This window comes from Hibiscus syriacus, unplaced genomic scaffold, assembly GCF_006381635.1.
Source record: "Hibiscus syriacus cultivar Baekdansim isolate YM2019G1 unplaced genomic scaffold, ASM638163v2 tig00003973_pilon, whole genome shotgun sequence".
Lineage (NCBI taxonomy): Eukaryota > Viridiplantae > Streptophyta > Magnoliopsida > Malvales > Malvaceae > Hibiscus > Hibiscus syriacus.
This window is the reverse complement of record NW_024061989.1, coordinates 362,532-389,513: the sequence shown is the minus strand read 5'-3', so window position 1 is coordinate 389,513 and position 26,982 is coordinate 362,532. Positions and strand designations below refer to the sequence as shown.

The window sequence follows — 26,982 nt, the reverse complement described above, 5'->3', positions numbered from 1 at the left end:
TAGTGATTAGAAACTAGATGTTACAACTAATTTCATCAAAATACAAGAATTTTTCAAAATTTTTTTCAAATTTTCGAAATAATAAAAAAAAATGTTATTTTTCAAATTATTGTGTTTTGATCAAATTATATTGTTGTTATAAAAAACTATATATATTGTTTCTCAAAACCATATTTTTCAAAAGTTTTTCAAAACTTTGCCCATTAGGATTGATTTAGAGAATCTTGAAATATGAGGACTCATTTGAGTTTTGGGATTAATTGAATTGCATACACTTGTTTTAAAATTGCAGGTTATTATATCTATTCCGATTTCCTTCACCATGTCAAATCCTAAACGTCCTAGGTCTTCATCTAGTCGTTCTAGTCGTCAACCAAATCCATCTCCAAATCCTCCTTCTATTCCAATTTCTAATCCCAATCCCACTGATCCTAACTTGACTATCCAAAATTCGTGTTTCAATCATCCTGGGTCTAGAAATCACCGATATTGGTATTATCAATATTTCGATTCTTACAAAATCCGGGAAGAACGTATTCCTTCTCGTCAAGCTATGTAGCTATCGATTTTAAATATCTTCCCATTTTACAAGAATGGAAATTTGATAAACTATTTGATCTTGAACCCATCGTTTACCATCAACTTGTTCGTATATTCTACTCTAATGCCGTATGTGTTAAAAACCAAGCTGAAACCGAAACATAGGAATTCGTTCCTACCTCCTAGGACAATTCTTATATATTGACCCGGCATATATAGCCAATATATTTGGATTAGATAATGATGGTATCTCGAATGAAAAACAAATTTTAGGTTCTCGTTACAAAGAGAGATAGTGCGAGTGTCTTAGACCTACATGAGCGTTTTCTTCATCTAATGATTTCTTGGTGGTTTCGACCATCCGGAGGTCGTTATTCTACTCTTAGAGCTTTGGATCTTTGGTGGTTACATTGTTTCGAAAATCGTATTAAAATTAACCTACCTCAGATTATTTTTGCTGAAATTGTTGAAACCGTAAACCTTGTTCCTAACAAGAAACACTGTTCATCTCTAGTTTACGGTTGCTTTTTGAGTAATCTGTTTTCCAAAGGTGGGCTTAGAGTCGGTCTAGATGCCGTTTTTCCTCTTAAGAAACAAATAAATCTTCTTTCCTTAACGAGAGCGGGATGGGTAAAGGACAAAGAAACCGGTGAATGGGTTCGTTCTTCTACTCCGGGAGCTAGTTCTTCACAAGCTCCACCCGAAGCTGACGAAGATCCCGAGTTTGAACAATTAATGAGGGATATTGATGAAGCTGAAGAAGAACCTGAACAACCCGAAGAGCAGCCCGAGGAGCAAGCACAACAAACGCATCAAATGCCTCCATATTTTCAATCCTTTATGGAGACATTCGATTTCCGATACGCTACCATGGACTCGCGTTTTTCCTCTATAGAGTCTCATTTATCCACAATGGGAGCTCAACAATTAGAGATTCTTCGGGAGATGCGTGCAAACAATGAATCAACCAACGCTCGTATCAATGAACTCACACACGAGATGGCCGCTATGCGAGCCCGTTTTTCACCTACCGATCCGGATGCTTGATTTATGTTTAGCTTTAAAACTTTGAACAAATTGAATATTGTCTCAACATTTTGAATTGTTTGATTTTGTTGGATTTTGGATTTATGGATAGTGTGAAATTATAAGTTTGGTGTGTTTTATTCATTTTTGCATCATTTACATTTTCATTAGCAATATGACCAATTTTGCCATATCACATTATTTATGAATATTGATTTATGAAACTAATGGCTAACCTCTCTTTTGATTGTGATCTTAGCAGCTTAAGCTTATAATTAATAAATCAATTGGCTAAATGATTTTCAAAACCTTGTTTTACAATGTCTTTTTGATTTAACAAAAAGGGGGAGAAGAATAAGTTCTAAATGTTTTACATAATAAATTGAAGTGGTGTTAAAGTAAGGGGGAGTAATTTCAAAACTTGATTTCAAAAATCTTAAAATTACTAAAATGTTTTGTTATATCAAAAAGGGGGAGATTGTTGAAACATTTTAATATTTCGATATAACAAATTAAGTTAAATGGATTTTAAGATTTTCAAATTAAGTTAAAGTAATTTTAAGATTTTCCAAACGATTTTCTAAGTATATTCGATATAACTATTCGAATATCAAAACATTACTCCAAATATTTCAAAAATCATTTTTGATCCTTACTTAAGTGTAAAATTAAGTTTTAATCATAAAACAATTTCAAAATAATCTTACAAAGTATTTCGAACCAATTCAAAGCCAAAAATTCCAGATTGCTCAGAGGGAACCGATTCCCCCCCATAGGAGGAACCGATTCCCCCTGAATGGTTTGGCTCCGAGATTTCCAGAATGCTCGGAGGGAACCGATTCCCCCCAAGAGGGTACCGATTCCCCCCTGTTCAACGGTCGAAATATTTGAATTTTACACTTAGGGAACCGATTCCCTATGAGAGGGAACCGATTCCCCCCACACTCCAAGCTGTTTATTAAATTTTCACACTAAAACGGCTAATATCTTCTCTAATTATCCCCAACGTTCAGAAGTGATCCAAGGTGTATTTAAGCAAGCTTAGAAGCCATTGATCAAGAACAAGAAACATCAAGCAACTAGAATCAAGAGAGAATCAAAGAGAAAGCATCAAACCTCAAGTTTGAGCATTTCAAGCCCATTTTCATTCAATATTCATTTTGCTTTCAAGAACATTTTTTGTGCTCAGTTGTATTCATCTTTGAGTGTTCTTTTATTTGTTCTAGAATTGTGCAAACATCTTACCTTGTGAGGTTTTCTTGTAAGTTTGCAAATTTGTAATCTTCTCTTTGAGAAAAGAGTGTTCTCAAGAGTTGGGGTATACTCTTGAGGGAATTGTAAGGTTATCTCTTTGGCCTCAAAAGAAAGAACAAATTAGTGAATTTGTTGGAAAATCCTTAGTGTGGATAGCTAAGGTAGTGGACGTAGACTTTGTTTGAGAAAGTCGAACCACTGTAAATCGCTGTGCAATTACTTTCAATTTTCTGCAAAAGCTTCCACAAAATTTTTATTGCCAATTCACCCCCCTCTTGGCCAATTTCGTCATTCGATTAACTCAACAAAAATCTTGTCAGGTCTTCTACGTGTAGACTCGGCCTCTCCAGCTCAGGAAAAACCCGGGATAGCCATGATGGGTGGGTAATGTGTCTAGTGTACCGACCTACATCATCGTGTCTGAAGCGTAGACCGGTGATTAAGCAAAACTCCTCCCGCCCAAAACACGTATACGCCGGTGGAAAATCAAACCATATCTCTTCATCACGACGTTGTATAGTCTCTGGTAGATCGCTAGTCATGGTTTGAAGAAACAGGTGTGTCAACATCGCATCTCCACCGGGATGTTGTACTTTCAGCCATGGCCCGAAGCATGTATCCTCAAACATTTTTCTTTGTGCAGGTGAAAGCTTCGACGCAATTGTTTTGGCCAGGCTGACTTTATTTCTCAAGGTCAATTGAGCCGAATAAAAGTTCTACAAAAACAATAAACATACTAAATTAGATATACCAAAAACTACACTGTGAAGATATACCAAAAACAATAATAAACATAAATAGTAGTAGTTTATTCTTCAAACTTAAATATGCAACACTGTGAATTTCGTATTTGTCTTTGTTTTTTGGTTGAAGTAATGCAATTCATTCAAGTTTCAATTTGCAGAAGAAGAATAGTTTCTGAAAATGAAAATCGCAACACGAAAATGACTATCGCAACGAGAGAATCGCAACGCGAAACTAAAATCGCGTTGCGATTTGCATTTCGCGTTGCGATTCTTGGTTGATTTAATAAGCAATCTAAGTGAAATGGTTAATCTATTATTGAAATTACCAGTAAACTTATCATCAATTTCAATATGAAAAACCTAATAATAATGCAAAAATTTCAAAAAGAAAATAATTAAAAAAACTAACCCTCGTTGGTTGATTTGGTTGATTTTCCATTTCTGATTGTGAGGGTGGCTCTGAGAGATGGAGATAGACGGATTTCGCCGGAGATGGGGACGGATTTCGTCGGAGATGGGTGAGAGAGTGAGAGATGGAGATGGGACTGAGTTGTGATTTTAGGTTTTAGGTTATGAGTTGCGATTACGGGATATACTGTGGACAGTTCAGTGTTCCAATATATTAATATTCATGTTTGGAATTTAAAAATAAAATACTTGGCCAGGATACTAATGGCGCTTTGAAAATCGCATTGCGATTATGTATTATCGCGTTGCGAAAGTCAGTATCGCGTTGCGAAAGTAAGTATCTCGTTGCGATTTTTTATTATCGCATTGCGATAGTCAGTATCGCATTGCGATTTTCCCAATTCGCGTTGCGATTTACTTATTCGCATTGCGATTTTCCCAATTCGTGTTGCGATTTACTTATTCGCATTGCGAATTGGGAAAATCGCAACGATATTGTAGACCATCGCAACGCCAACTATCGCATTGCGAAAATGCAACGCGAATTTGCGATAATGGAGATCGCGTTGCGAATTAGCGATCGCATTGCGATTTTGTTGGTCATTTTGGCAAATCCGGAAATTGTTGGTTAAAATCGGGTCTCTAACAAGAAATCCCTCGGCTCATCAACAAAAGAAGGAACAAAGAGGGAGCAAAAGATGGCTGAGCAGCAGCAGGGTGTTGAAATTCCTAGAGTGAAACTGGGAACTCAAGGACTTCGGGTTATATTTTGTTCTTCTTGTTGTAGTTAAGTGAAAAGCTGTTTCTGAGTTGCATATAGGCCCTCAACTCTTATCTTTTTTACAACCATTCCTCCATTTTTGGTTGAACTGTAGAATTTGCAGACTGTAGAATTTCTGATTAAGATACATGATTTTCTTTGGTAGGTTTCAAAGCTAGGGTTTGGCTGTGTGCTGCTTACTGGATTTTACAATGAGCCCGTCCCTGAAGATGTTGGCATATCGATTATCAAGCACACATTCGATAGAGGAATCACTTTCTTTGATACATCAGATATCTATGGACCCAAAACTAACGAAATTTTGATTGGAGAGGTGAACACGCTTGGACAGACTCTTTATATTTTCAACCTCAATTGCAACTGCTTCCTGTTTTGCTGGTCACATTGCTGTGATTTTATGCTTTTATTATTGTTATTTTCTTGTTAAAGGAACCTATTTTTCTATGAAACAAATACCTTTTTTTTCCAGGCATTGAAGCAATTACCAAGAGAGAAGGTACAATTAGCCACAAAATTTGGTGTTGCAAGATGGGACGCAACTGGTGTCTTAATAAAAGGTACAATTAGCCAAACTTCCGGTGCAATTGACTAAAACCCTCTGGCAAAAGATCACCTGCCACCTCATTTATTGGAATCGTGTTGGAGATTTCTTTCAAATTTTCTTTAGTGAGCTTTATTTTCAGTGAATCAATGTTATTATCAAGATTCTTGAACTTTGTTGTTCCTATATAACAATGTGAAAGAAAGGGTCAAAGCTTTGGTCCTACTGCTATTTTCTAAACAAGGAAATTTGGTGCAAAGATTCATGCCAATTCTTCTACTTCTGCTGTGGATTTTAGTTGAAGTATCAACAGGGTATCAAGAAGTTACAGATTACAGAATGTGACTCACCGGGAATCGGTGCTACATTGTCCCCTTGATGAAGAACCCAAGCAAGTGCTAATTGTGCAGGGGCACATCCATGCTTCTCAGCCAACTTCTCGATTTTCAAATATAAGGTCTTGTTTTTGTTCAAGTTCTCTACTTGAAACCTTGGAAAATGTTGCTTAAAAGTAAAAGTTGGCAATCAGTTTACCATACAAAGATTAAGGCTAGGTTAAAGACAAATGAGTTAGTTCCCATACTAGTAAACTATTTGCAGGCAAGGTTTCCACCCCTCCTTTTCCGCCAAAGAAACTGCGACCGAGAGGGCTATATGGAACAATCCGAGTTCCAAGTTCCCTACATAGATGAACACATTTAGATATGCATTCACCATGATTTGGCTGGCAGAAGTGAAAGGATTAATGGTTGGTAGCATGTGCTTATTGAGTTTCTACTCTCAAACCCAGGAAATGAAAAAAATAGTAGGGTTATAGTTTGGATTTGAAGTTAACTAGTCTTTTTTCAATTCTGATTATTCAAGATACACGAACAAACCTGGAAAGGGGGACTATTTGTTCCTCGATATCACGAGTCCACAACGACCACTCCATCTACGAAGCATTTATCGGATGAACCACGTGTGCTCTCTTTATGCTTTCAGGGCTAGCATCAGATAAGCCTATGTACTTTATTTTCCCCTCTTCCACCAACTTCTTGAGTTCAGACATCTAAAGACATATATTTCAACCAGTTAAAGATCAATATATCACTTGGTATTATGTATCTAAGATGATTGCAGCACTTACAGTATCCTATAGAGTATTGGTGTCAACTTTGTGCTGGTAGTAGAGATCAATATAGTCCACATCCAGACGCTACAGGCTAGCCTCAATACAGGCACAGACATATTCAGGAGTACCATTTATTAGGACACCGGTTGCGTTCACTTTTGCGATACCAAATTTTGTGGCTAACTGTACCATCTCTCTTGGTAATTGCTTCAGTGCCTGGAGAAAAGGTATTTGTTCCACAGAAACAGAAGTTCCTTTAACAATAAAAATAATAATAATAAAATCATAAAATCACATCAGTGTGGCATGCAAAACCAGGAAGTAGTTGCAATTGAGGTTGAAAATATAAAAAGTTTGTCCAAGCATGTTCACCTTTCCAATCAAAATTTCATTAATTTTGGGTCCATAGATATCTGATGTATCAAAGAAAGTGATTCCTCTATTGAACGCGTGCTTGATAATCGATATCCCAACTTCTTCAGGTACAGGGTCGTTGTAACCTCCAGTAAGCCCCAGACAGCCAAAATCTAGCTTCCAAACCTACCAAAGAAAATCATGTTTTCTTAATCCAAAATTCTACAGTCTGCAAATTCTACAGTTCAACTGAAAATAGAGGAACAGTTTTAAAAATGATAAGAGTTCAGGGCCTATATGCAACTTCGAAACAGCTTTTCACATTAACTACTGTAAGAACAAAATCTAACCTCAAGCCCTTGTGCTCCCAGTTTCACTCTCGGAATCTCAACAGTCCGCTGCTGCTCAGCCATTTACTGATCCTTTTTTGTTCTTTCTTTTGTTATGAGCTTAAGGTTTTCTTGTTAGCGTACAACAGACAAAGAAAAAACTGAAGTACAAAAGATTTAGCAGGCGGATATTACAAGTGTTTTGTTGAATTGTCAACTTGGTGACACCACTATATATATATGTCATCCATTCTTATTATGTCACCCGTTAGGCAATCCTTTTTAACTGTTTCGTTGCAAATTAGTCCTAAATGCCACACAGTCATGTATAGTCAATATATAGTCTAATTTTTGAACCAAAGTATTTATCCTTTTATGATTGTTGGATGGGGTTCACTTTGAGTAATCCAACTTTTATATTTCAGATTTTTTTTAATGAATAACTCACATACGATTCCAAAGCTTTTAAAGCTAAACTTTCATGGTTCCCTCTTCATATATTTGGTTCAATTTGTGAATTGCACTAACACGTTAAGAAACTAGGAGAAGATCATCCTTGCATCTAACTTCACGAAAACATGGACTTTTATATGCAACAAAATTTTCCCAAATTATGCTTAGTTTTATAGTTTCCAAGAAGCAGATTGAGCACTTTTGTTTTAGATACAATTTCCTCATCTAACTAAAACAAGTTTCATGCAATAGTTTTTTAGCACAAAATTTAGTCTTTGGTAATCAAAGAGCCTCTAAGTACCAAAAAGTAAAGCTAATTGATGATTCTAAATATACAGTTCGGATTAAACTTCAAGGAAATCACAGATTGAATAAACAAAGTTAAAACAAAATCAGGAATTGAAGTGAAATGAGTCAAAATTTTAGGCTTATGGATCTCAAAACAAACCAAGAGATATTAAAGAATTAAGGGAGAAAAGCAGCAGAACGTGAACATGGCTCAAAGATTAGTCGGATAATCAACTAATCTTGACCGAATGAAAAAAAAATACCAAAAAGAGATTAGCTAACATAATAATCCCTAAAAATAAACCCTAAACTATAAACAAAATCAGGAATTGAAGTGAAATGAGTCAAAACCACAGTCAAGATTTTACGCTTATGGATGTCCAAACAAACCAAAAGAGATTGAAGAATTAAATGAGAAAAGCAGCAGAACTTGAACATAGCTCAAAGATTAGTCGGATAATCAACTAATCAATCCAATCGACCAAATGAAAAAAAAAACATAAACAAAACAAAAGCTAAACCGTGATTCGTGAATAAGAAGAAAACATACGATTTACCTTGCAGAAAAAGGAAAATCACAATGCGCCTTTTCCCTCTATACACTCTCATCATCCTCCAAAATTGATTCAAGATCTTTACGGAGTTCATCTTCAAGATTTTTTAAGTAGCTTGAATCTCTTTCTATGAGGACCCTAATATTTCACTCCTTTAGCGCTACTTGAAGATTCGTTAAAGAAAACTGAGGATCAGAGAGGGAAAAGAATGGGGTTTCTCTCAGTACACATTGGCGGGGCTAATGGCTTCTGAGAAATCTGCCGCTTTGCTTCCGGCGTTCCGTTCGTCTCTTCAAAGTTTTCTTCTCTCACTCACTCTTCTCCAGCTTGTTTAAAACCCCTTCGGTTTTTGATGGACTGGCGTAAGCTGTTCTCGTGCCCCACTGGAAATCAGTTGCAATACTTTCCCCCAAATTCTCGAGAGATGGAATTCCAACTGTCCATCCACCTCCAGAAGTGTTCGAAGGCGGTATTGCTGAATGGAGTCTTTCGCTTGTTGGGCAATTTTTAGGAGCTGCTCCCAAACTCGTTTCCCTGCAACAGATCCTCGATTCTCTGTGGAGAAAACCTGAGCAAAACTGCAGGTCAGCTATGCTGGTAACAATCTTTACATATTTTCGTTTAGTTCAGAACAAGCACGGGATTGGGTATTGGAGAATGGCCCATGGCACATCTTCAAAAAACCCCTAATCCTAAGGAAATAGGTTCCTAACATGGCAAAGTTGCATCTCGATTTATCTAGAATTCCAATCTGGGTACACTTATATAATGTTCCTTTAGAATTATTTTCATGCGAAGGCCTTAGTTATATTGCAAGTGCCATAGGTTACCCCCTCTCAATGGATTCTATCATTGCCACGAAATCTAGAGTAGAATTCGTCAAAGTGTGTGTTGAAATTAGGGCGTCAGATGCTATTCCCGAGTCTATTGATGTGGTTCTTAATAACGGTCAAACAACTTCGATTGCTGTTGAGGTGCCGTGGATGCCTCCAAGCTGCAAATTCTGCAATGTGTTTGGTCATAGTGTTAAAGGGTGTAAGCATAATCCTAATTCTAAAGCTTCAACAATGGTTTGGAGGAAAAAAGATATTGTCACTCCAGCCACCACGGCTCTAGAAGTTGTTTGTCCTGAAGGAAATCAAATTTTAAAAGCTGATGGTTCGAATGTTTCTTTGATCCAATCATTAGAGGATAATGTTACAGGAAACCAAATTTGCATAGGGGCGCAACATTCAGTAAGTGATTCTGATATCTCGGGTGATTCCAATAAACCAGATTCCCCCACTGTCATCATTCAAGGAGCCGATTCTGATCTTAATGTTAATGCTGAAGGAAACCCGAAACTAACAGATCATCCAGGCAGTTTTGCTGATTGCATTTCTGCAACTACAATTCTTAATAAAAAAAGCATAGGAAGAACTGTTAAAGTTCAGAATGCATTAACAGGGTCAAGCAACATATATGAACTTTTAAACACGATTGATGAAACACAACTTTCTACAGAGAATCAAGGTAAAAAAGTTAGAGCAACAACCTCTGGTGTTGCAGTTTTGTTAAAAGAACTCAGAACTAAAAAGAAGGCTCACCTTGACAAATCTAAGGGTTCTTCAGGAGGAAGTAAGGGAGGGGACTCGGGCTCCTCAACCCAGGGAAGATGATCATTTCATTCTGGAATGTAAGAAGATTGAATAATCCTCTAAAACAAGGCCAAGTCCTTCGAAGGGCAGCCCAGAATAATGTAGATATTCTCTGTTTGTTGGAAACTAGAGTGAAAGCTGAAAAATCAGCAAATATTTTAGCTACTTCTTTTGAGAATTGGAATGTTCTCACCAACTATGAATTTGCAGTGAATGGTAGAATTTGGTTTCTATGGAGGAATGGACTGGATTTCTCCTTATGCAATGCAACAGATCAGAGTATCACTGTCAAAGGTCGGTTTAAAAATGTTCCTTTCATCATCACCGCAATTTATGGTAGTAATAACGGTATTACTAGAAGACAGCTTTGGCAAGAACTCCGGCATCTCGATTCAAATTTCAGTGATATACCTTGGCTCTTGGGAGGGGATTTTAATGTCATCTTGAACAATTACAAAAGCAATGACCAAGAGTTTACGGGTATGTTCACTTCTTCTGATATGCTAGATTTTCAAGAAATCATTCAGGACTTACAGTTACATGATCACCCTTACTTTGGTCCTACTTTCTCTTGGAGCAACAAACAAAGTGAAAATTACATTGCTCGCAAGCTTGACAGAGTTCTCACCAATCCCATTTGGTTCGAATCTTTTCCTCACTCTTCTATGGAATTCTAAGCTCCTGGTCCTTCTGATCATTGTATGGCAGTGGTTGATCTTCACAAAGAGGCTCATTCTAATAAGCCCAAACCCTTCAAATTTTTCAACTGTTGGACACTTCATCCCGGGTTTCTAAATATTGTTAGTCAATCATGGAGTTTGGCAGCTCAAGGCAATCCTATGAAGTCTTTATTCTTAAAGCTTAAGCGCCTCAAAGTTAGCCTTAAACAGCTCAATAAAGACTACTTCAGTGACATCAAAGCCCGAGTTAGGAAAAAGAGATAAGAACTCGAAAGGCAGCAAATTCTTACGTTAAGAGGAGTTGATTCTTTTGATAAAGAACTTGAGATGCAGAGAGAGCTCAAATCTTTACAAGAAGTTGAGGCAATGTTCTTAAAACAAAAAGCTAAATTGCATTGGCTTAAGGAGGGTGACAAATGCACAAAGTTATTTCACTCGATCATTGCTACTAAGAACAAGAGACAGACTATAAGGGTTCTTGTCAATAATCGGGGGGAAAACTAGAATCTTTTGATGATATGTCTTCGGAGATACTAGAGTATTTCAAAACTCTATTAGGCTCCAAGGACCCTAATGTTATTGAATGCCCTCCTACACTTCTTAAAGATCTGATGTAGCATATTCCTTCTTTTGAAGAATCCGAAACTTTTGTCAAGGAAGTTACTAGTGATGAGATCAGAGAAGTTATTTTCAGTCAAGGTAATGACAAGGCCCCCGGTCCCGACGGATTTACTGCTCTCTTTTTCAAGAAAGCTTGGCCAGTGGTTGGCAATGATTTTATTAAGGCTATTAAGTATTTCTTTCAAGAATCTTATATCTATCCAGCCTTTAACGCAACCGTTATTGCTTTGATTCCAAAAAAGTCGAATCCTAGCAAAGTTTCTGTCTTCCGCCCAATTTCATGTTGTTCTGTTATTTATAAGACCAACACAAAGATTATTGTCAACATAATTACGAATTTGCTGCCAAGTATAGTTGACAATACTCTTCTCGCTCAGGAAATTGTTAAAGGATATGGGAGGAAGAACATTTCGCCTAGATGTGCACTTAAAATTGATCTTCAAAAGGCTTTCGACTCCATCAATTGGGACTTCATTCAGGCTGTTCTTAAAGCTTTGGATTTACCTCCTTTAGTCATTGCATGGATTGTATCTTGCTATACGGATGCTAGATATTCTATTTCTCTCAATGGAAGCTTGGTTGGATATTTCAAGGGAGCCAAGGGAATCAGACAAGGAGACCCTCTATCCCCTACGTTGTTCGTTCTGGTAATGAATGTCCTTTCTAATATTCTCAATAATGTTGCTATCAGAGGGATTTTTACCTTTCATCCTAAATGCAAAAAAAGTGGACTTACTCACTTGTCATTTGCTGATGATTTATTAATCTTTTGCAAAGGAAATCTTGAGTCTATTATGGGTGTCATTACTGTGTTGGACTGTTTCTATGAGTTCTCAGGGTTGAAGCTTAATGTAAGCAAATGCGAGATTTTCACTGCTGGTTATTAAAACCGTTCTCTATAGTGTTGCAAATTTTTGGTGCAGGCAGCTTATATTGCCTCAGTCCATTATCAAGAAGATTGAACAATTATGCTCCAGATTTTTCTGGAAAGGCTCGGACATTCCTGTATCTGGTGCAAGGGTGAGTTGGGGGAACATCTGTAAGCCTAAATCCGAAGGAGGCCTCGGACTAAAGGATCTCAAGACCTGGAATAAGGCTTGCCTAATTCATCTTACCAGGAAACTACTCGCGGGGGAAGGCTCTCTATGGGTTGCGTGGATCCATAACTATATTATTAAGCAACAAGATTTCTTTACCATGGATGAATACCCGAGTGCTACTTGGTCCTTCAGGCGAATGCAGAAACTCAGCAGTGCTGCTCAATCACTTCCGATCACAACAACAAAAAGTACAAAAGAAATCTGGGAAGTGATCCGTCATAAAGATACTAAAGTTCATTAGCATAAATTGATTTGGTACCCTCTCCATGTCCCAAAGTATAGCATTATCTCCTGGATGGTAATTTTGAATCACCTACCAACGAGGGACAGACTGCAAAGATTCAGGCTCGTTCCCAGTGATCTCTGTATTTTCTGCTCGGATACAAAGGAAACTAGAGACCATCTATTTGCTGAGTGCTCGAAGACTACTTCTATTTGGAGATCAATCCTCCAACTGTCCGGTTTGAACACACATTTCTCAACATGGAACAACCTGCTGGACTGGGCGATCGCATCATGGAAAGGTAAATCTTTGATTTCTAGTATTCTGAAGCTCTCATGGTGCGCCTTCAATTACACCATTTGGGAAGAAAGGAATAGAAGGATTTTTAGAGGAAGTTGCAGAACTGAGGAAGGAATTGTCAATGCTATTAAGGATATAGTTGGATCCATTCTAAGTAATAGGGATATTAATAGAACAGATAGCAGAAATTTAGCTCTTTGTACTCATTGGGGTATAGACTAGTTTTGTTGTTTGTTGTTCCCCGTCCTTGTTCTTTTGATTGAATTGTTTTTTGTAACAACTTACTGTTACTTTGGGTAATAAAAAATTAATTATCCAAAAAAAAATATAAGAGTCCTCCAAGCAAAAACATGAAAATGCACCAGCCGGGAATCAAACCCAAATATGTACCGTGGCAGGGTACTACTCTACCACTAGACCACTGGTGCTTTGGTGGCCAAAGACTTTAAGTATTTTTTTAAGTTGTTATTCTGTGCAGACAATAACATGTTAGTAGCAGAAACAATAGTGTTCAGCTGATAAACAACCTGTTTCATTATCAGACTATTAACTTTTCTTTTTCTATGTTTTAATGGTTCAAGATACACAGACTTTCTACAACCCTAAATGAAACATTGGGGGTTGAAATGTTTTAGGAAAAAGAATAAAGGTTAAAATAACTATTTAGTCAAACGTTAAAGAAAAATAGTTTTAAAAAATAAGGACCAAAATGATAATTTGCTACAACTCACGTACGACAAAGTCATACAGGCCTGCTTATTTGTTTTATTTTGGTAATGCAGTATAAAAGATTTAGCAGGCGGATATTACAAGTGTTCTGTTGAATTGTCAACTTGGTGACACCACTATATATGTCATCCATTCTTATTATGCCACCCCTTAGGCAATCCTTTTTAACTGTTTTGTTGAAAAAGACGTTGAAAATTAGTCCTAAAAGCCACAACAGTCATGTATAGTCAATATATAGTCTAATTTTTGGATCAAAGTAATTATCCTTTTGTGATTGTTGGATGGGGTTCACTTTGAGTAATCCAACTTTTATATGTCAAATTTCTTTTTTTGACCAATTCACATAGGATTCCAAAGCTTTTAAAGGTAAACTTTCATGGTCCAATTTGTGAATTGCACTAACATGTTAAGCAACTAGGAGAAGATCATCCTTGCATCTAACTTCATGAAAACATGGACTATTATATGCAACAAAATTTTCCCAAATGTTGTATTTAGTTTTCAAAAAGTTTCATACTATAAATTACAATGACCCCATTGTGAATCTCAAGATGAAAGAAACGTGCGGCTGAGAGGGAGGAAACATGTAAGAGTCCACTAAACCATTCCTTGCGGCAAAACAGCAAAGTAAAAACATGTTGACCAACTAGGAGAAGATCATCCTTGTACATTGGCAGTGTACTGTTCTACCACTAGACCACTGGTGCCTCGTTCAGAATTATGCTTCAAAAAACACTACAGCAGTTTAATTAAATTGTAAAAACAATAGAATTGATCAACACATTCAATCAATATACTTGTAACACATTAAAAGAAATCAACAAATTTAAGATAGTTTCGATAAAAAAAAACATTAGGTTTGAAAAGTGGAATTGGATAAACAAAAATTAAACTCGTTTAAAATATAAGTTAGATTCAAATTTCAATAATCAAGAGTCAAGTATGTTTGAATTTGTTTTCTGAATTTATATAGCGAAATTAAGTGTCTACCATCACACAGCAAATCATTCTTACAATAAAATACAACTTTTAACTAAAGTATCACTATAGCTTAGAAATTGTACAATACCAGCACTGCTTTGTGCTTCCTATAATGCTTCAGTTCCATCCATGGAGGGTTTTTTTTTTAACTCTTTTGTTTCCTTTATCTTCCTTGTGGATGGACAAGTTGAGAGAAGATGTCATCCTGATTGTTAAGCTCTTCATTCAATTCAATGTCACTGCCTTGGCTGCTGTTTCCTTGTCTTTGGCTTCTTACGTCGGAATCTCCTGATGCGGGAATGTCTCGGTCGATCAAACTGCCGGATGTATCCGAGCTTTCTTGCAGCTGAAGAGCAAACTCGAGGTTCCACAGGACATCTCCCATGTTAGGCCGCTCTATTCCTTGATCCGATAAGCATTTCACTGCTGTGTCTGTGAACTTCTGTAGACATTCTTGGTCTATTTTCCCTTTCAAATGAGGATCAATGATCTCTTCTAGTGTTCTGTTCTTGTGACAAAGGAGTGCCCAATCTGCAAGACTAACTTGTTCCTTTGGAAGGCTGGGATTCAGGACTGGTCGAGCGCATAAGGCCTCGAATAGGACGACACCGAAGGAGTAAACATCGGATTTTTCGGTGAGTTGCTGTCTTCGGAAATATTCGGGGTCTAGGTAACCGAAGCTGCCTTTTACCACCGTACTTACATGGCCTTGACTCATTTCAGGACCGGTTTTCGACAGCCCGAAATCCGAAACTTTAGCAACCCATTTTTCATCCAAGAGAATGTTTGTTGTTTTTACATCTCTGTGAATGATGGTGTATTTTGCTCCTGTGTGAAGGTAGTGAAGTCCCCTGGCTGCTCCAATGCAGATTTCCAATCTTTGTTTCCAAGAAAGATGAGGTTTCTTGTTGTTGTAAAGGTGTTCCCTAAATGTCCCAAGAGCCATGTAGTCATAAACCAAGCACATTTCACCACCATCCTCACAGAAACCAATCAGTGAGACCAAATGCTTGTGTCTCAGCTTCGAGAGCATCTCGACTTCGGTTTCGAACTCGTTAATTCCTTGTTCGGATGACGGATTGGATCGTTTGACAGCCACTTTGGTGCCTCCTTCGATAACTCCTTTGTACACCTTACCAAAGCCTCCGACTCCAATAACATGAGAGTCGTCGAAATTCTTCGTGGCTTGTCTGATTTCTGATATGGAGAAACGGCGAGAAAGGCCTTGAGCCAATGCCGAAGCATGGCTACTATTGCTCTTGGTTGTCTGGGAGGTTCCGAGCGGAAGCCAGCTCGACGTATGCGAGTCGAACCCGCCTCGTTTCCTCTTTCTGTAGGCGAGAAACGCCAGTGCAACCACCACAAAAGCTGCTGCAGCTCCTCCTGCAGCCCCTGCAATCACAAAGCTATGGTTGGACTTGGACACGAAAGATTTCATGGGCTCATTCCCTGCTTTGAGAAGCATGGACGATGGTTGCGGATTGCTTCCAGCCAAATTCTTGTTCTCATCATTCAACTTGAATATTTCAACTCCGTTGAGCAGAGAATCGTAGTACTGCGGTTTCGATTCGGTGGACGGACTCATTTGTATCCGAATCATTTCATCACCTGTGCCATCATTAACAGATATTGCATAATCTCTGTAAGTTGGAATACCCATTCCTCCTGTCCATGCGTATATATCGGCCGGAGTCCGATCAGCTTGCGCAGATTGATTGTTGATGTAAATATTGAAAACTCTCTGGTTCGCCATGTCATATTTGAATTCACAAAAATGTAATCTCACAATGTATGTGAAATTGGCATCAACCTGAAACAACCATGTCAGGTTGAACTTCAAGTTCAAATCACAATCCAGTCCCATTTCTCTAGCTGTCCTATAAACATCTTCGGGAGCCAAAGAACGAGACAACTGCTCGTAATTGATCTGAACATGTTTGTTCGCCTCAGTATGGATGCCATTTGCAGAACCGAAAATGTAAGGATCATCATTATACCAACTCCTCAAAAGGCCTCCGGAATCCTTGCTAGGAGGAATAAACTGTCCACCAACATTCAACCGAAACATCATTTGAAAATTCTCGGACGAAACATCGAGGTCGGATGAATCATATCCCACCACAGTTGTCTCGCCGAATAGATTCGGCATGGCGATCAATTCGATCCCGTTTACAAACGCGAAAGAGTCGGTGTACTTTGTACTAGGTGTAAAGGTGATGTTTAGAAACTCGGAACCCGAAGGTGCCAACGAATACTCTCGTACGAGATAAGCCTGCGTGAGGGCTTTACATGTGATTTCAGCACTGAAATTGGTCATCAGGGTGACTCCCCCAGCAGTCACCGAGAAAAATGAATTGCTGATGTTGAATTTGGGGTAAGCTGAAGGATAAAAATGAAACCTGACCAGGTATCGTTCCTTCGATCTTATCGGGAACCGATACATCGCCGGCGACGTAAAGATCCGAGCATTCATGTATGGGATTATCGTAAGAAGTGAAGGGTCTTGATACTCAGCTTGAAGTTGAGTTGAACTACCGGATGTTTTAAGGAACTTCTCGTCTGGTTCCCAGTTCCTTCCATCGTCATCTTTACCACCATTGGAACCACAGGCCACGGCCAAAGGCTTGCTCGAAACAAGAACAAAGACATTGAAACTGAGAGAAAACCAGACAATGGAAAGCAATAAACGTTGTCTGTTTTTCACGGTGTTAGAAAATGGAAACAAAACCCTAAGGAACATGATCAATGGCGTAGAGGAAAACAAAGCAAGAACACAAAAACAAATCTTTTTAAGTTCTCCTGTACGCCCTAAACTAGTTTATTTGTTTGGGGTTTTGAAGTTTAAGAGATTAGTCTAAATAATCCCATATTCTTCCATGGTTTGAACCAACTTCCCTTTATTAAAGGGTTCAAACCAGAAAGACAAACAAAGAAGATAATGTTGAGAAACAAAAAAAAAAGTTGTTGGAAACTGAGAGCGAAAAATTGCTAAATTTAGAATTGTTCATGTTGAAACTGTTACTTTCTCAGTTCTCGTTGTTTCCAACTCTTTTAACAGACAAAAAAAGCTACTTGTTTTTCCTACTGATTACCAGAATGTATTAAGTTGTTAGTTTGTTTTCTTAATACTGTTCTTGATATTAATAGAATCTGTATCACACTTGTCGTTCAGACAAGATATCAGACAGCTAGTAAGAACAAAAGCTTGTTGCAAAATACACAAGAACCGTGTTTTTTTATGGTTGTTATTCAACCAGAAGCATCCTTAACGAATTACATTCATTTTCTTTCTCCATTTAAGGCTTCGAAATCTTCTATGGCGTTAACCTGGTAGAGCTGGTGTTGTTTTATATATCATGCATTGAAAATTTTAAAAGAAGCAAATTCATGGAACTTGCAATATATTGCTTATTTCCAACAGAGCACTCCTCCCCAATCACTTCACTTCTTTGTTTACCGTTGTTCAGCCGCCGGCAGCATTAGCTCGGGTTCCTTCGGCGGCCGGTAAGACGCAACAAAACAAGCTTCCGATTCGAGTTCCGTTGATTATGAACAAGGATATGGTGAAGGACAGAGAGCCAAGAAGAGAGGCCATCACACCGTCAACGTCATTATGCGACTCGGAAATGGAAGATTTGGAACTCATGTCCTTGGTGCTTGCCATTGATGAAGAACAACAACAAGGGATATTTATCAAAGCAGTTATCGATGGTCGACACGTTCCGGGACATTGCTTGGGAAAGAAGGCGTCGCCAAATTCTTCGTCAAGGGAGAGGAAAGAATGGGATTAGTGGATGGATCGACTGATGAAGACCTGCATGAACTTAGAGGGTGCTTAGAGCTCGGATTCAGATTCAATGAAGAAGGAGGTAAAAAACTAACAAGCACATTGCCTGCATTAGACCTTTATTTCGCCGTAAACCGCCGGCTTTCTCCGTGCCCAGTCTCGACCCCTGAAAGCCGATGCTCATCGTCGACATTATCGATCAGCGATCGGTCATCTTCTTTAGGAAGTCCTGGAAGTGATTCAGATTGGAAGATTTGTATCCCAGGTAACGTTTCAGTCCCAAAAAGGCATAATCACAACATTAGCCTCTAACGTTTACACAATGATCACTTCATTTTTTTTAATATTTTAATCCTTAAAGTTTCAATTTTTAGTTAGAATAGTTCATAATAAATGAAAACTTAATTGACTAATGATCAACACATTTCATTGACTTGTCACGTCACTCAAAATGATTGTATCACACATGATATATCATCATTTTATACGATGTGACATCTGACACAATCACTTTAGGTGATATGATAGATGCCGTGCTATCATTTTGATGGCATGGTACATGCCACGTCGACAACACACGTTAATCACTAGTTAACTAATAGTTTTCATCCAACATAAATTATTTTGATAAAAAATTAAAACGTTAAAGTTAAAATGCTTCAAAAAATATATATATAAAACAAAATTATCATTCATATAAACAATATTATTTGTGTAATTATGTCATACCCAAAACACACAAACTAACTATACATGCATTCATACAGACATAAATATGGTGCCATTTGGCGATTTGCGTTCACCAGGGGAAGATCCAGAGCTAGTGAAGACAAGGCTAAGGCATTGGGCGCAGGCTGTGGCATACTCTGTGATGCAATCATATTAAAAAGAAAATATATATGTACCAGAAAGGGTGATCGTGAAGCATTTCCAGGTATTGCTTCGTTTAAAAAGAAAAAGGCCAGTGCCATTTGGACCAAACATAAAACGAACAACTAATATAAATAAAGATAAAAAAGTAAGAAATTAAATTATACAGGGTATAATATACAACAAACTCAAATAAATTTATCATCGTGCCATTAAAAATACATAACACAAATAAATTTCGTAAATTTACTAATAAAATTGTATTACATTTTAAGATATAAATTTCATAAATAATTTAAAATTTAATTTTAAAATTAACTAATTTAATAAATTATAAAAAGGGCAAATTACATTCCATCTCTAGAACTCTTATAAATGTTGTAAATCGTTTACCCTAAAGGCCCCGGAAACCTCTTTTTAGTAAATAACAGCCCACTGTTTCAATTCAAGTTCGCAACTTTTTCTACTTTAAGAGCAAACCTTCTCGAAAGCAATAAAGAAAGAGACATAATTCTGCTTAGGGTTTTACGGAGGAAACAGTAACCATGGCTTCTGATGCTTCAGCTGCCCTTGCAGGTTCCCGCTTTCTTCAGTTATCTGTGTTTTATGCATATAGTTTTGCATTGCTGTTTATTGGGTTTTTTTTTTTGAAGTTTTAATTCATTCAGGATAGAACTTTGATTCCTTTGGAGCAATAAAAGTTGAATATTTTAGTGGGATTCCTTACTTCTTTATGCGTGTATTATAGATGGAAGTTTATGATTTTTTCGGTTATATGTAGTTTAGCTGAAGAATTTTCTTTTGTTTGTTCTGCTCTGAATGCAAATATTCGATGGCTTTGAATTTGAATTTGGGGACTTGTTTCTGTTTTTATTGCAGTAAGGCAGAAAATTCAAAACTTTTTGAATGCAGCTTGTACCGGGAATCTTGATCTTCTCAAGAGTAAGGCGACTCATGATTCATCTTTAATTTAGTATTCGAATGGTTAAATGTTAATCTTAAATGCTTTTTTTTTATCTTTGGATGATTGTTTTGAGTAGAGATTGCGGCTCAACTTGACGATGGGAAGGGACTGGCAAAAACAGTGGCTGATATTAAGGATGCGAACAAACGAGGGGCAATTCATTTTGCAGCAAGAGAGGGAAAGACTGAAGTGTGCAAATTCTTGTTGGAAGAATTGAAGCTTGATGTTGATACAATAGATGAAGATGGTATGCATTTGATATTTTACATCATACACGACCAAAGTATTCGGAATACTCTGTTCTTTGTGTACTAAAGATGCTTTGACTTACATTCTTAAATTACTTAAAAATGCAGGTGATACTCCTCTTCTTCATACTGCCCGACAAGGTCACACTCTCACTGCCAAATATCTTCTAGAATGTGGTGCCAATCCTACTATTCCTAGTGACTTAGGTGCCACAGCGTTGCATCATTCAGCTGGAATAGGTGTGTTCTTTTTAGTTTGTGTGTTCCTTTTCTGAGAATGTGGATTGTTTCTATTTTTTCTTCAATTCTGATTTGGTAGCTTGCTAATCTTAGTTCGGTACGATATTACTATGGTCCCTGGATCTTTTTGAATTCCTACTTCAAATTCACTACTTTGCTTGCAGGGAATATTGAGTTGTTGAAGCATATACTGGCCAAGGGTGTTGAGGTTGATTCGCAAAGTGATGCTGGCACCCCTTTAGTTTGGGCTGCTGGTCACGGTCAACACGATGCTGTAAAAGTTTTGTTAGAGCATAATGCTAATGTATGTTTCCTTTTCATGTTATAATACTTTAATGAAAAATTCTGAGTAGTAGAGAATTTCTGTATTTTATTTAGATGCTTCTGTTTTTAATATTTTCTTTGATGCGATTTAATTTTTTACTGCTTTTTATGATTACTTCTGCAGCCTAATGCTGAGACTGAGGATAATGTCACTCCGTTATTGTCGGCTGTAGCAGCAGGTTCACTTGCATCCTTGGACTTGCTGATTCAGGTTTTGTATTTTCTTGGTTATCTAGTACATTTGATTCTTTTTTCGGTTCAATATAATACTTGCAAGATGGAACTTCTGTATTTGATTTTATGCCATCTCACGAAACATTTTCATTGTTGTCACCGAGTTTTGCGTTTTCTAACGTGCAGGCTGGTGCCAAAGTTAATATTACAGCTGGGGGAGCAACTCCGTTGCACATTGCGGCAGACCATGGCAACCCAGAATTAATAAACAGCTTACTGAAAGCTGGAGCTGATCCTAATGCCATTGATGAAGTGAGATCACTAATGCATTCATTTATCAGACAATAATCATCATCGTCTTGTTTTGAAGGATACTTTGTTGATATGTATGAATTTTTTTAGTAAGGAAGTGGGAAGTTTCTTACATTTACTTGTCAGATGGTGCAGTACCAAGCTGTTATTTAAAGAACTCTCATCTCTTTTTGAACTGGAACCTTGAGCATAAGTTTGATAAGAATAAGATTAGTTAAACTCACCTCTCTATTGTTGAGAAAATTCAGTCAAAAATTGTTTCCCCGGAGTTTTTTTAGTTTCTTTTTTCTCTCGTTGTTGAGGAAATTAATGTATAATTCCCACCGAAGTATAAAGTACTGGTTTTATAGATTTATTAGTTGACTTTATTCTGCATTTTTTATTTTTTCATCTCATTGCAGGATGGCCAGAAGCCCATACAGGTTGCTGCAGCCAGAGGCCAACGTAAGGCTGTTGAGATTCTTTTTCCTTTAACATCGAGAAACGATGCCATTCCAGTGTGGACAGTAGATGGTATTCTTGAATGCATGCAATCCGAAACTAGCAAACAACTGGTACAATTGTCTATTTTTTACTCATATTTTCATTTGATATTGTGATTTTTTTTTTAAAATGTGAAAGTGGTTGTACTCTTTTCTTCTCATGTCTGTTTTAAGTCTCATATGGATGTCATAAAAAATTTCAACTAATTACATCTTTGTATGGTGAACTTGAGATTGCCTTTTAGCTAATATGTACATGTGCTAAGAAATTGATTAGAGTTATCAATCGAATTTAAGTGGATTGCCACAAGTTTCACTACTTTGTGCAACTTCCTTATTTTTCTTGGAATATAATGTCTGTATACACCGGTTATCCACATTTATTTCTGAGGTGAATTTGGCAGGAGGAAATGAAAAATCTGAAGGAAGCTAAGGGAACAAGGGACACTGCATTGCTAACTAGTGATCTCCCAGAGGTGTCCACTTTTTTCTATTCATTGATTTATCTTGTTGATTTTTTTAATTCTAGATAGGCTACTTTCTTCTCTTTGACTTTGAGTGGGTTGCTTTTAAATGATTCGATTCCCATGTTTTTTTTGGGTTTGTGGTTAGCGGTTGCTTTGTAATTTCCATGGTTGGAATCCATATTTGATATATTACTCAAAAGTTTGAAGTAATGAAAGAACATATATATTATTCTCCTCGTTTAACCTTAAACAATTTATCTAGGTGGCACCCGAAGCAAAGAAGAAAGCTGCAGAAGCAAAGTCAAGAGGAGACGAGGCTTTCAAAAGAAAAGATTTTCTTACAGCTGTGGATGTATATACACAAGTAAGACGTTAATCTCATCCCGTGCAAAAGCATTAACAATGTTTCTGCTATTCTATTGTGTGATTGGACTTGGATCCTATTGTTCCCAGGCTAGAAATTCTGTCTAAAATTTGAACCTCCAACTTGCATTTTGGCTCGTTTTTCTGCCTCTTTTCCTATTAAGCGGTCTAAAACTGCATGTGCTAGCACTAGATTTCTAGGCCTGGTGCATTACATGAAGGAAAATGAGTTTTGTTTCATTTGTTGGATTGAGTGTTTATGTGTCTTAATCACGTGCTTTAATCTCATGTGTTGATGCATTTACAGGCCATTGATTTTGATCCAACTGATGCTACGTTGCTTTCAAATAGAAGCCTTTGTTGGATCCGTATTGGACAACCTGAGCAGGCTTTAGCCGATGCAAAGGCTTGCAGAGCATTAAGACCAGACTGGCCAAAAGCTTGCTATCGTGAAGGTGCCGCTCTGCGATTGTTGCAGGCATGTTACTCTCTATTAGCCCATTTGTCAAAGTTTCTAGTATTGTCATTCTTTGTTTCCTAACCATTTGCGGCTGTTCCTTGTACTGCAGAAATATGATGAAGCAGCCAATGCCTTCTATGAGGGTGTGCAGCTCGACCCCGAAAATAAGGAACTCATAAATGCTTTTAGGTTTGTAATCTCACCTCCTTGTCCTCTCTACTTAGGTTATCCATGTTTTGCTGCCAGTGAATTGATTTTGCCTATTGCTGGAGGTAACATGCATGTCTTGATACATATTCAGACACGAGTAGTCGAGCATAGAGATACGACCTTTTCAAATACATGGAATCATTCAGGAAAATTTTGAACAAATTCATGTTTGACACTCACTCGAATCTAAGTAACATTCATGTGTTGGCGAAAAAGATTCTAGCTTTGTTTTCGGGTTTGCTAAATTTACAGGGAAGCTGTGGAAGCAGGGAGGAAGTTTCACAGTGAAGAAAAGGAAAAACCCGAAGTTTCTGCTTAGCTGCTGATAACACCAAAAGCAACGGAGAAGATGAGGAAGTTTTATGAGCATGAGAATGTACATTAGAAGCATGTTTTGAAAGCAAATCTATGTATCAGAATTCCATGCTTTTTTTTTCAACGCATGTTTTCATCAGTGATTACACACTTTCTTATTACTATTGCACATATTTTCATCACAATTGAAAGAGATTTACATGCTTTAGGGTTTATGAGTAAATTGTTTTTTTAGTCCTTTAAAAGTGGCTTATTCATTTCAAAGCCCCTTGACTTGTTCGATTGATGATATAGTGAGTGGTTCATGTGTCTAGATAGGTTAGATATATAGACCAATGTGCTAAGTGGAAATAAAAGTATTAAAGGCATATTGAACATTTTAATACTACAAGTACCATATTGAAAGATCTGTTAAAATACAGAGGATACCGATGTCATTATCCATTTTATTCTTTTAATTTGGTAATTATTTTTTTAAAAAATTAAATTGATATATATATATATATATTTAAATAAATACTTAAATTTAATTGTTATACACATTTTAATGCCAAAATTTAACGTTTTATCAAACATATTACAGTACATTTGGTTGATGATGGAGAAGTCAAATGCATGTTATGTCTCAAAATACATGTAAAAAGCTGAAATTAATAATTAATCTAGATAATATAAAATATTTGCAACAATTTGATTCAACAAAAAATAAATATAAAATAATATACTAATCTAAATTCAAAATTGAAGTTTAAATCATTTATTGGTAAGATTATTAAATACTTTTCCTTAAGTTATTACCCTTGAATATATTCTCTCTTTTCAATAGGATTATTAATGGAGGGTTAACTGTATCGTTCAAACTAAACGGTCGGTTTTCCATTATAATATGATTATTATATTTTTTAATTATGACTTAACCATTAAGAGGTGGTTAATTGTTGTTAATAGTTCAGTTACAGGTTAATCGTAGGTTAACCTATTATAATTATTTGTCAAAATTTTTCATAAATCGTATTATAAAAATGTGTAGCATTTAACATATACTTATACCGGTGTAAGTGAATAAAACAAAAAAGTATAACACTTAACACATACTTACACTGGTGTAAGTATGTACACCTCTCAATATTTTGGTACCTAATAATAAATACATATTTATATTGACGTAAGTATGTTTATGTATTTTAAAAGAAATAAAAAATTATAAATTATAAAAAATATATATTAAGTTACCTGTGTACAATTTTATTAAAAATATATATAAATTAGAAATAATTAAAAATTATATTAAATTATTTATGTACAAATATAATTATAAATTAATTTATTAAGGGTTAAACGTTTATCAAAATTCGTAATCGTAACCTTAATCGTTAACTATTATTTTTAGCGGTTTAATTCATCGAAATCGTTTAATATTAATGGTTCGATCTGTTAAATTTAACGATTATATCAGTTAACAGTTACGGATTTTTTTATCACCCATGCTTTTAAACAAAGCTTATAATAAGCAATAACAATAATAATAATTCAATTAAGATTTAGTTTTGTGGTTTGTTGGTTTTGTTCTACAAATAAGAAATATTAATAAAAAGATGAGTTCATCCTCAACATTGCCATCTTAGCTCAGTCGGTAGAGCGTGTAGCTTTTAACCACGTGGTCGTGGGCTAGATTAACGCACACGGCGCCTCTTCTATAGATTTTTAGTCTCATTCTTCATACGAATCCCTTTTTAGGTATTTCAATAAATTAGAAAGCTTGGAACTTTTCTTTTTGAGATATTCTTCACAAAGAAGAAACCCTTTAAAAGAATCCCACAAGATCCGAACTTTAGGGTTTAATCTCCCTTCCACTCTCTCCATCCTCTTCCCGAGTCATTCAAAGACCCAATCTTTCTCCGAAAATGCCATCAACAAACACAACTTACGGCACCATCACCTCCGCCCCAACCCTCATTTCCTCACACGCCAAACACACGCGCCGCCCATGGCAGGAACTATTCTTCCTCTCCTCTTTCTCCTTCCCTATATCCGCCGCCGATGTCAAAGACCGGATAAAGCTTAATGTCTCCTACTTCCGGGTAAATTACGTAATTACAGCGCTAACGATCCTCTTCTTGACTCTCCTTTGGCACCCCACTTCGATGATAGTTTTTCTGATAGCTTTCATATTCTGGTGGTTCTTGTACCTCTTTAATGATAACCCAGTAGTTATTTTCAACAAAACAGTGGATGATAATGTTGTTTTGGGGGCTTTGAGTTTCGCTACTGTGCTTTTATTGGTATTGACGCATGTGGGTGTTAATGTGTTAGTTGGGTTGATTATTGCGGTGGTTGTTATTGGTGCTCATGCTGCCTTTAGAGGAACTGAGGATTTGGGTTTCCCTGGTGAAGAAGAGGAAAATGGGTTGCTTTCTGTTGTTGGAAGTCAGCCTTTGAGGCCAACTTCTGGATATAATAGGATTTGATTCGATCTCTTTGGTGTCGAATTGTTGCAAAAATTTGTTTTTATGGGTGTTGATTTGAAGTGGTGTTTAACTTTGAGGTTGTGGAAAATGGAGTGGAGGAATTGGTTGTTTCATTTTTGTTGAATGATCCTATTAATGGTTAGGCTTTTGGTTTAGGTCTGGCTTGTGGTTAGGTGCTATTAGTTTAATCTTTGAGGTCGATAGTGTTGGAGTTCTTACTTGTTACATGCATGAATTCATCCTTGTGGTTGGTTGAAATCGAACTTGGAGCAGATATTATGGTGTTTTTAGGTTTGGCATTGGTGTGGAAGTTGGTGGTTTCTTGGAGTTTTGCTTTGAACCGTGTCATGGGGATCTAAGGGTGTCTTTTGGTCCTTGTTTTTCTGGTTTCTCCTTTTAGTGGTTAGTATTTGAGGCATGAGTTGTTTCTTTCATAAAATGATTCCCTTGATCTTATTGGAAATTTCTCTGTTTGTCCTGGTTTATCTGGTTTCTTCCCTCGGAAGAGGTGAGATCTTGTGGCTTAATAGTTTGTATATCCTGGAAATATAGGTGTGTCTGCCTGCTTATTAGATGGCAATGTTGGGTTGTGTCTTCTGGTCAATTAACATGATTGTCAAGTGAAATCTCGTCGGTGTG

General features: G+C 36.9%; 5 protein-coding genes and 1 pseudogene across 5 annotated transcripts; 4 read left to right on the top strand and 2 right to left on the bottom strand.

The window, feature by feature from the left end:
- Positions 1 to 5,473: 5,473 nt before the first annotated feature.
- Positions 5,474 to 7,858, bottom strand: LOC120185310 (annotated as a pseudogene).
- A 2,184-nt stretch (positions 7,859 to 10,042) lies between these two features.
- On the top strand, positions 10,043 to 12,667 carry LOC120184986. The gene is made up of 5 exons (XM_039189326.1): positions 10,043 to 10,613; positions 10,734 to 10,951; positions 11,039 to 11,179; positions 11,323 to 12,164; positions 12,250 to 12,667. The coding sequence occupies exons 1-5, from the start codon at positions 10,043 to 10,045 to the stop codon at positions 12,665 to 12,667; spliced, it is 2,190 nt and encodes a 729-aa protein (XP_039045257.1).
- Positions 12,668 to 12,721: 54 nt separating this feature from the next.
- Positions 12,722 to 13,171, top strand: LOC120184977. The gene has a single exon (XM_039189315.1). It carries the CDS (start codon positions 12,722 to 12,724, stop codon positions 13,169 to 13,171), a length of 450 nt encoding a protein of 149 aa, XP_039045246.1.
- A 1,651-nt stretch (positions 13,172 to 14,822) lies between these two features.
- LOC120184969 (receptor-like protein kinase ANXUR1) lies at positions 14,823 to 25,738 on the bottom strand. Its single transcript, XM_039189307.1, has 4 exons — positions 25,695 to 25,738; positions 19,636 to 19,674; positions 18,232 to 18,315; positions 14,823 to 17,388 (listed from the first exon to the last, which is right to left on the bottom strand). Exons 1-4 carry the CDS (start codon positions 25,736 to 25,738, stop codon positions 14,823 to 14,825), a joined length of 2,733 nt encoding a protein of 910 aa, XP_039045238.1.
- LOC120185266 (ankyrin-1-like) lies at positions 19,738 to 23,999 on the top strand. The gene is made up of 13 exons (XM_039189535.1): positions 19,738 to 19,892; positions 20,196 to 20,258; positions 20,357 to 20,527; positions 20,637 to 20,768; positions 20,933 to 21,072; positions 21,217 to 21,303; positions 21,453 to 21,578; positions 21,980 to 22,132; positions 22,465 to 22,536; positions 22,790 to 22,891; positions 23,198 to 23,368; positions 23,460 to 23,539; positions 23,813 to 23,999. Exons 1-13 carry the CDS (start codon positions 19,862 to 19,864, stop codon positions 23,877 to 23,879), a joined length of 1,395 nt encoding a protein of 464 aa, XP_039045466.1. The 5' UTR covers positions 19,738 to 19,861; the 3' UTR covers positions 23,880 to 23,999.
- On the top strand, positions 25,638 to 26,596 carry LOC120185292 (PRA1 family protein E-like). Its single transcript, XM_039189552.1, has one exon. The coding sequence runs from the start codon at positions 25,780 to 25,782 to the stop codon at positions 26,341 to 26,343; it is 564 nt and encodes a 187-aa protein (XP_039045483.1). The 5' UTR covers positions 25,638 to 25,779; the 3' UTR covers positions 26,344 to 26,596.
- Positions 26,597 to 26,982: the final 386 nt, after the last annotated feature.

What these genes read in the sequence shown, in the direction of transcription:
- LOC120185266 (XM_039189535.1), top strand. Translation starts at nt 19,862, where the DNA reads ATGGCTTCTGATGCTTCAGCTGCCCTTGCAG. An exon ending in TAACTAGTGATCTCCCAGAG is followed by an intron (nt 22,537 to 22,789) that starts GTGTCCACTTTT and finishes CAATTTATCTAG; the next exon opens with GTGGCACCCGAAGCAAAGAA. An exon ending in CCGCTCTGCGATTGTTGCAG is followed by an intron (nt 23,369 to 23,459) that starts GCATGTTACTCT and finishes CTTGTACTGCAG; the next exon opens with AAATATGATGAAGCAGCCAA.
- LOC120184977 (XM_039189315.1), top strand. Translation starts at nt 12,722, where the DNA reads ATGGTAATTTTGAATCACCTACCAACGAGGGACAGACTGCAAAGATTC.
- LOC120184986 (XM_039189326.1), top strand. Translation starts at nt 10,043, where the DNA reads ATGATCATTTCATTCTGGAATGTAAGAAGATTGAATAATCCTCTAAAA. An exon ending in CTCTTGGAGCAACAAACAAA is followed by an intron (nt 10,614 to 10,733) that starts GTGAAAATTACA and finishes ATTGTATGGCAG; the next exon opens with TGGTTGATCTTCACAAAGAG. An exon ending in TGTTTCTATGAGTTCTCAGG is followed by an intron (nt 12,165 to 12,249) that starts GTTGAAGCTTAA and finishes TTTTTGGTGCAG; the next exon opens with GCAGCTTATATTGCCTCAGT.
- LOC120184969 (XM_039189307.1), bottom strand. Translation starts at nt 25,738, where the DNA reads ATGGAGAGAGTGGAAGGGAGATTAAACCCTAAAGTTCGGATCTT. An exon ending in AACCCTAAAGTTCGGATCTT is followed by an intron (nt 19,675 to 25,694) that starts GTGGGATTCTTT and finishes AGAGTTCTAGAG; the next exon opens with ATGGAATGTAATTTGCCCTT. An exon ending in TTTTATAATTTATTAAATTA is followed by an intron (nt 18,316 to 19,635) that starts GTTAATTTTAAA and finishes ATCAATGGCAAG; the next exon opens with CACCAAGGACATGAGTTCCA.
- LOC120185292 (XM_039189552.1), top strand. Translation starts at nt 25,780, where the DNA reads ATGCCATCAACAAACACAACTTACGGCACCATCACCTCCGCCCCAACC.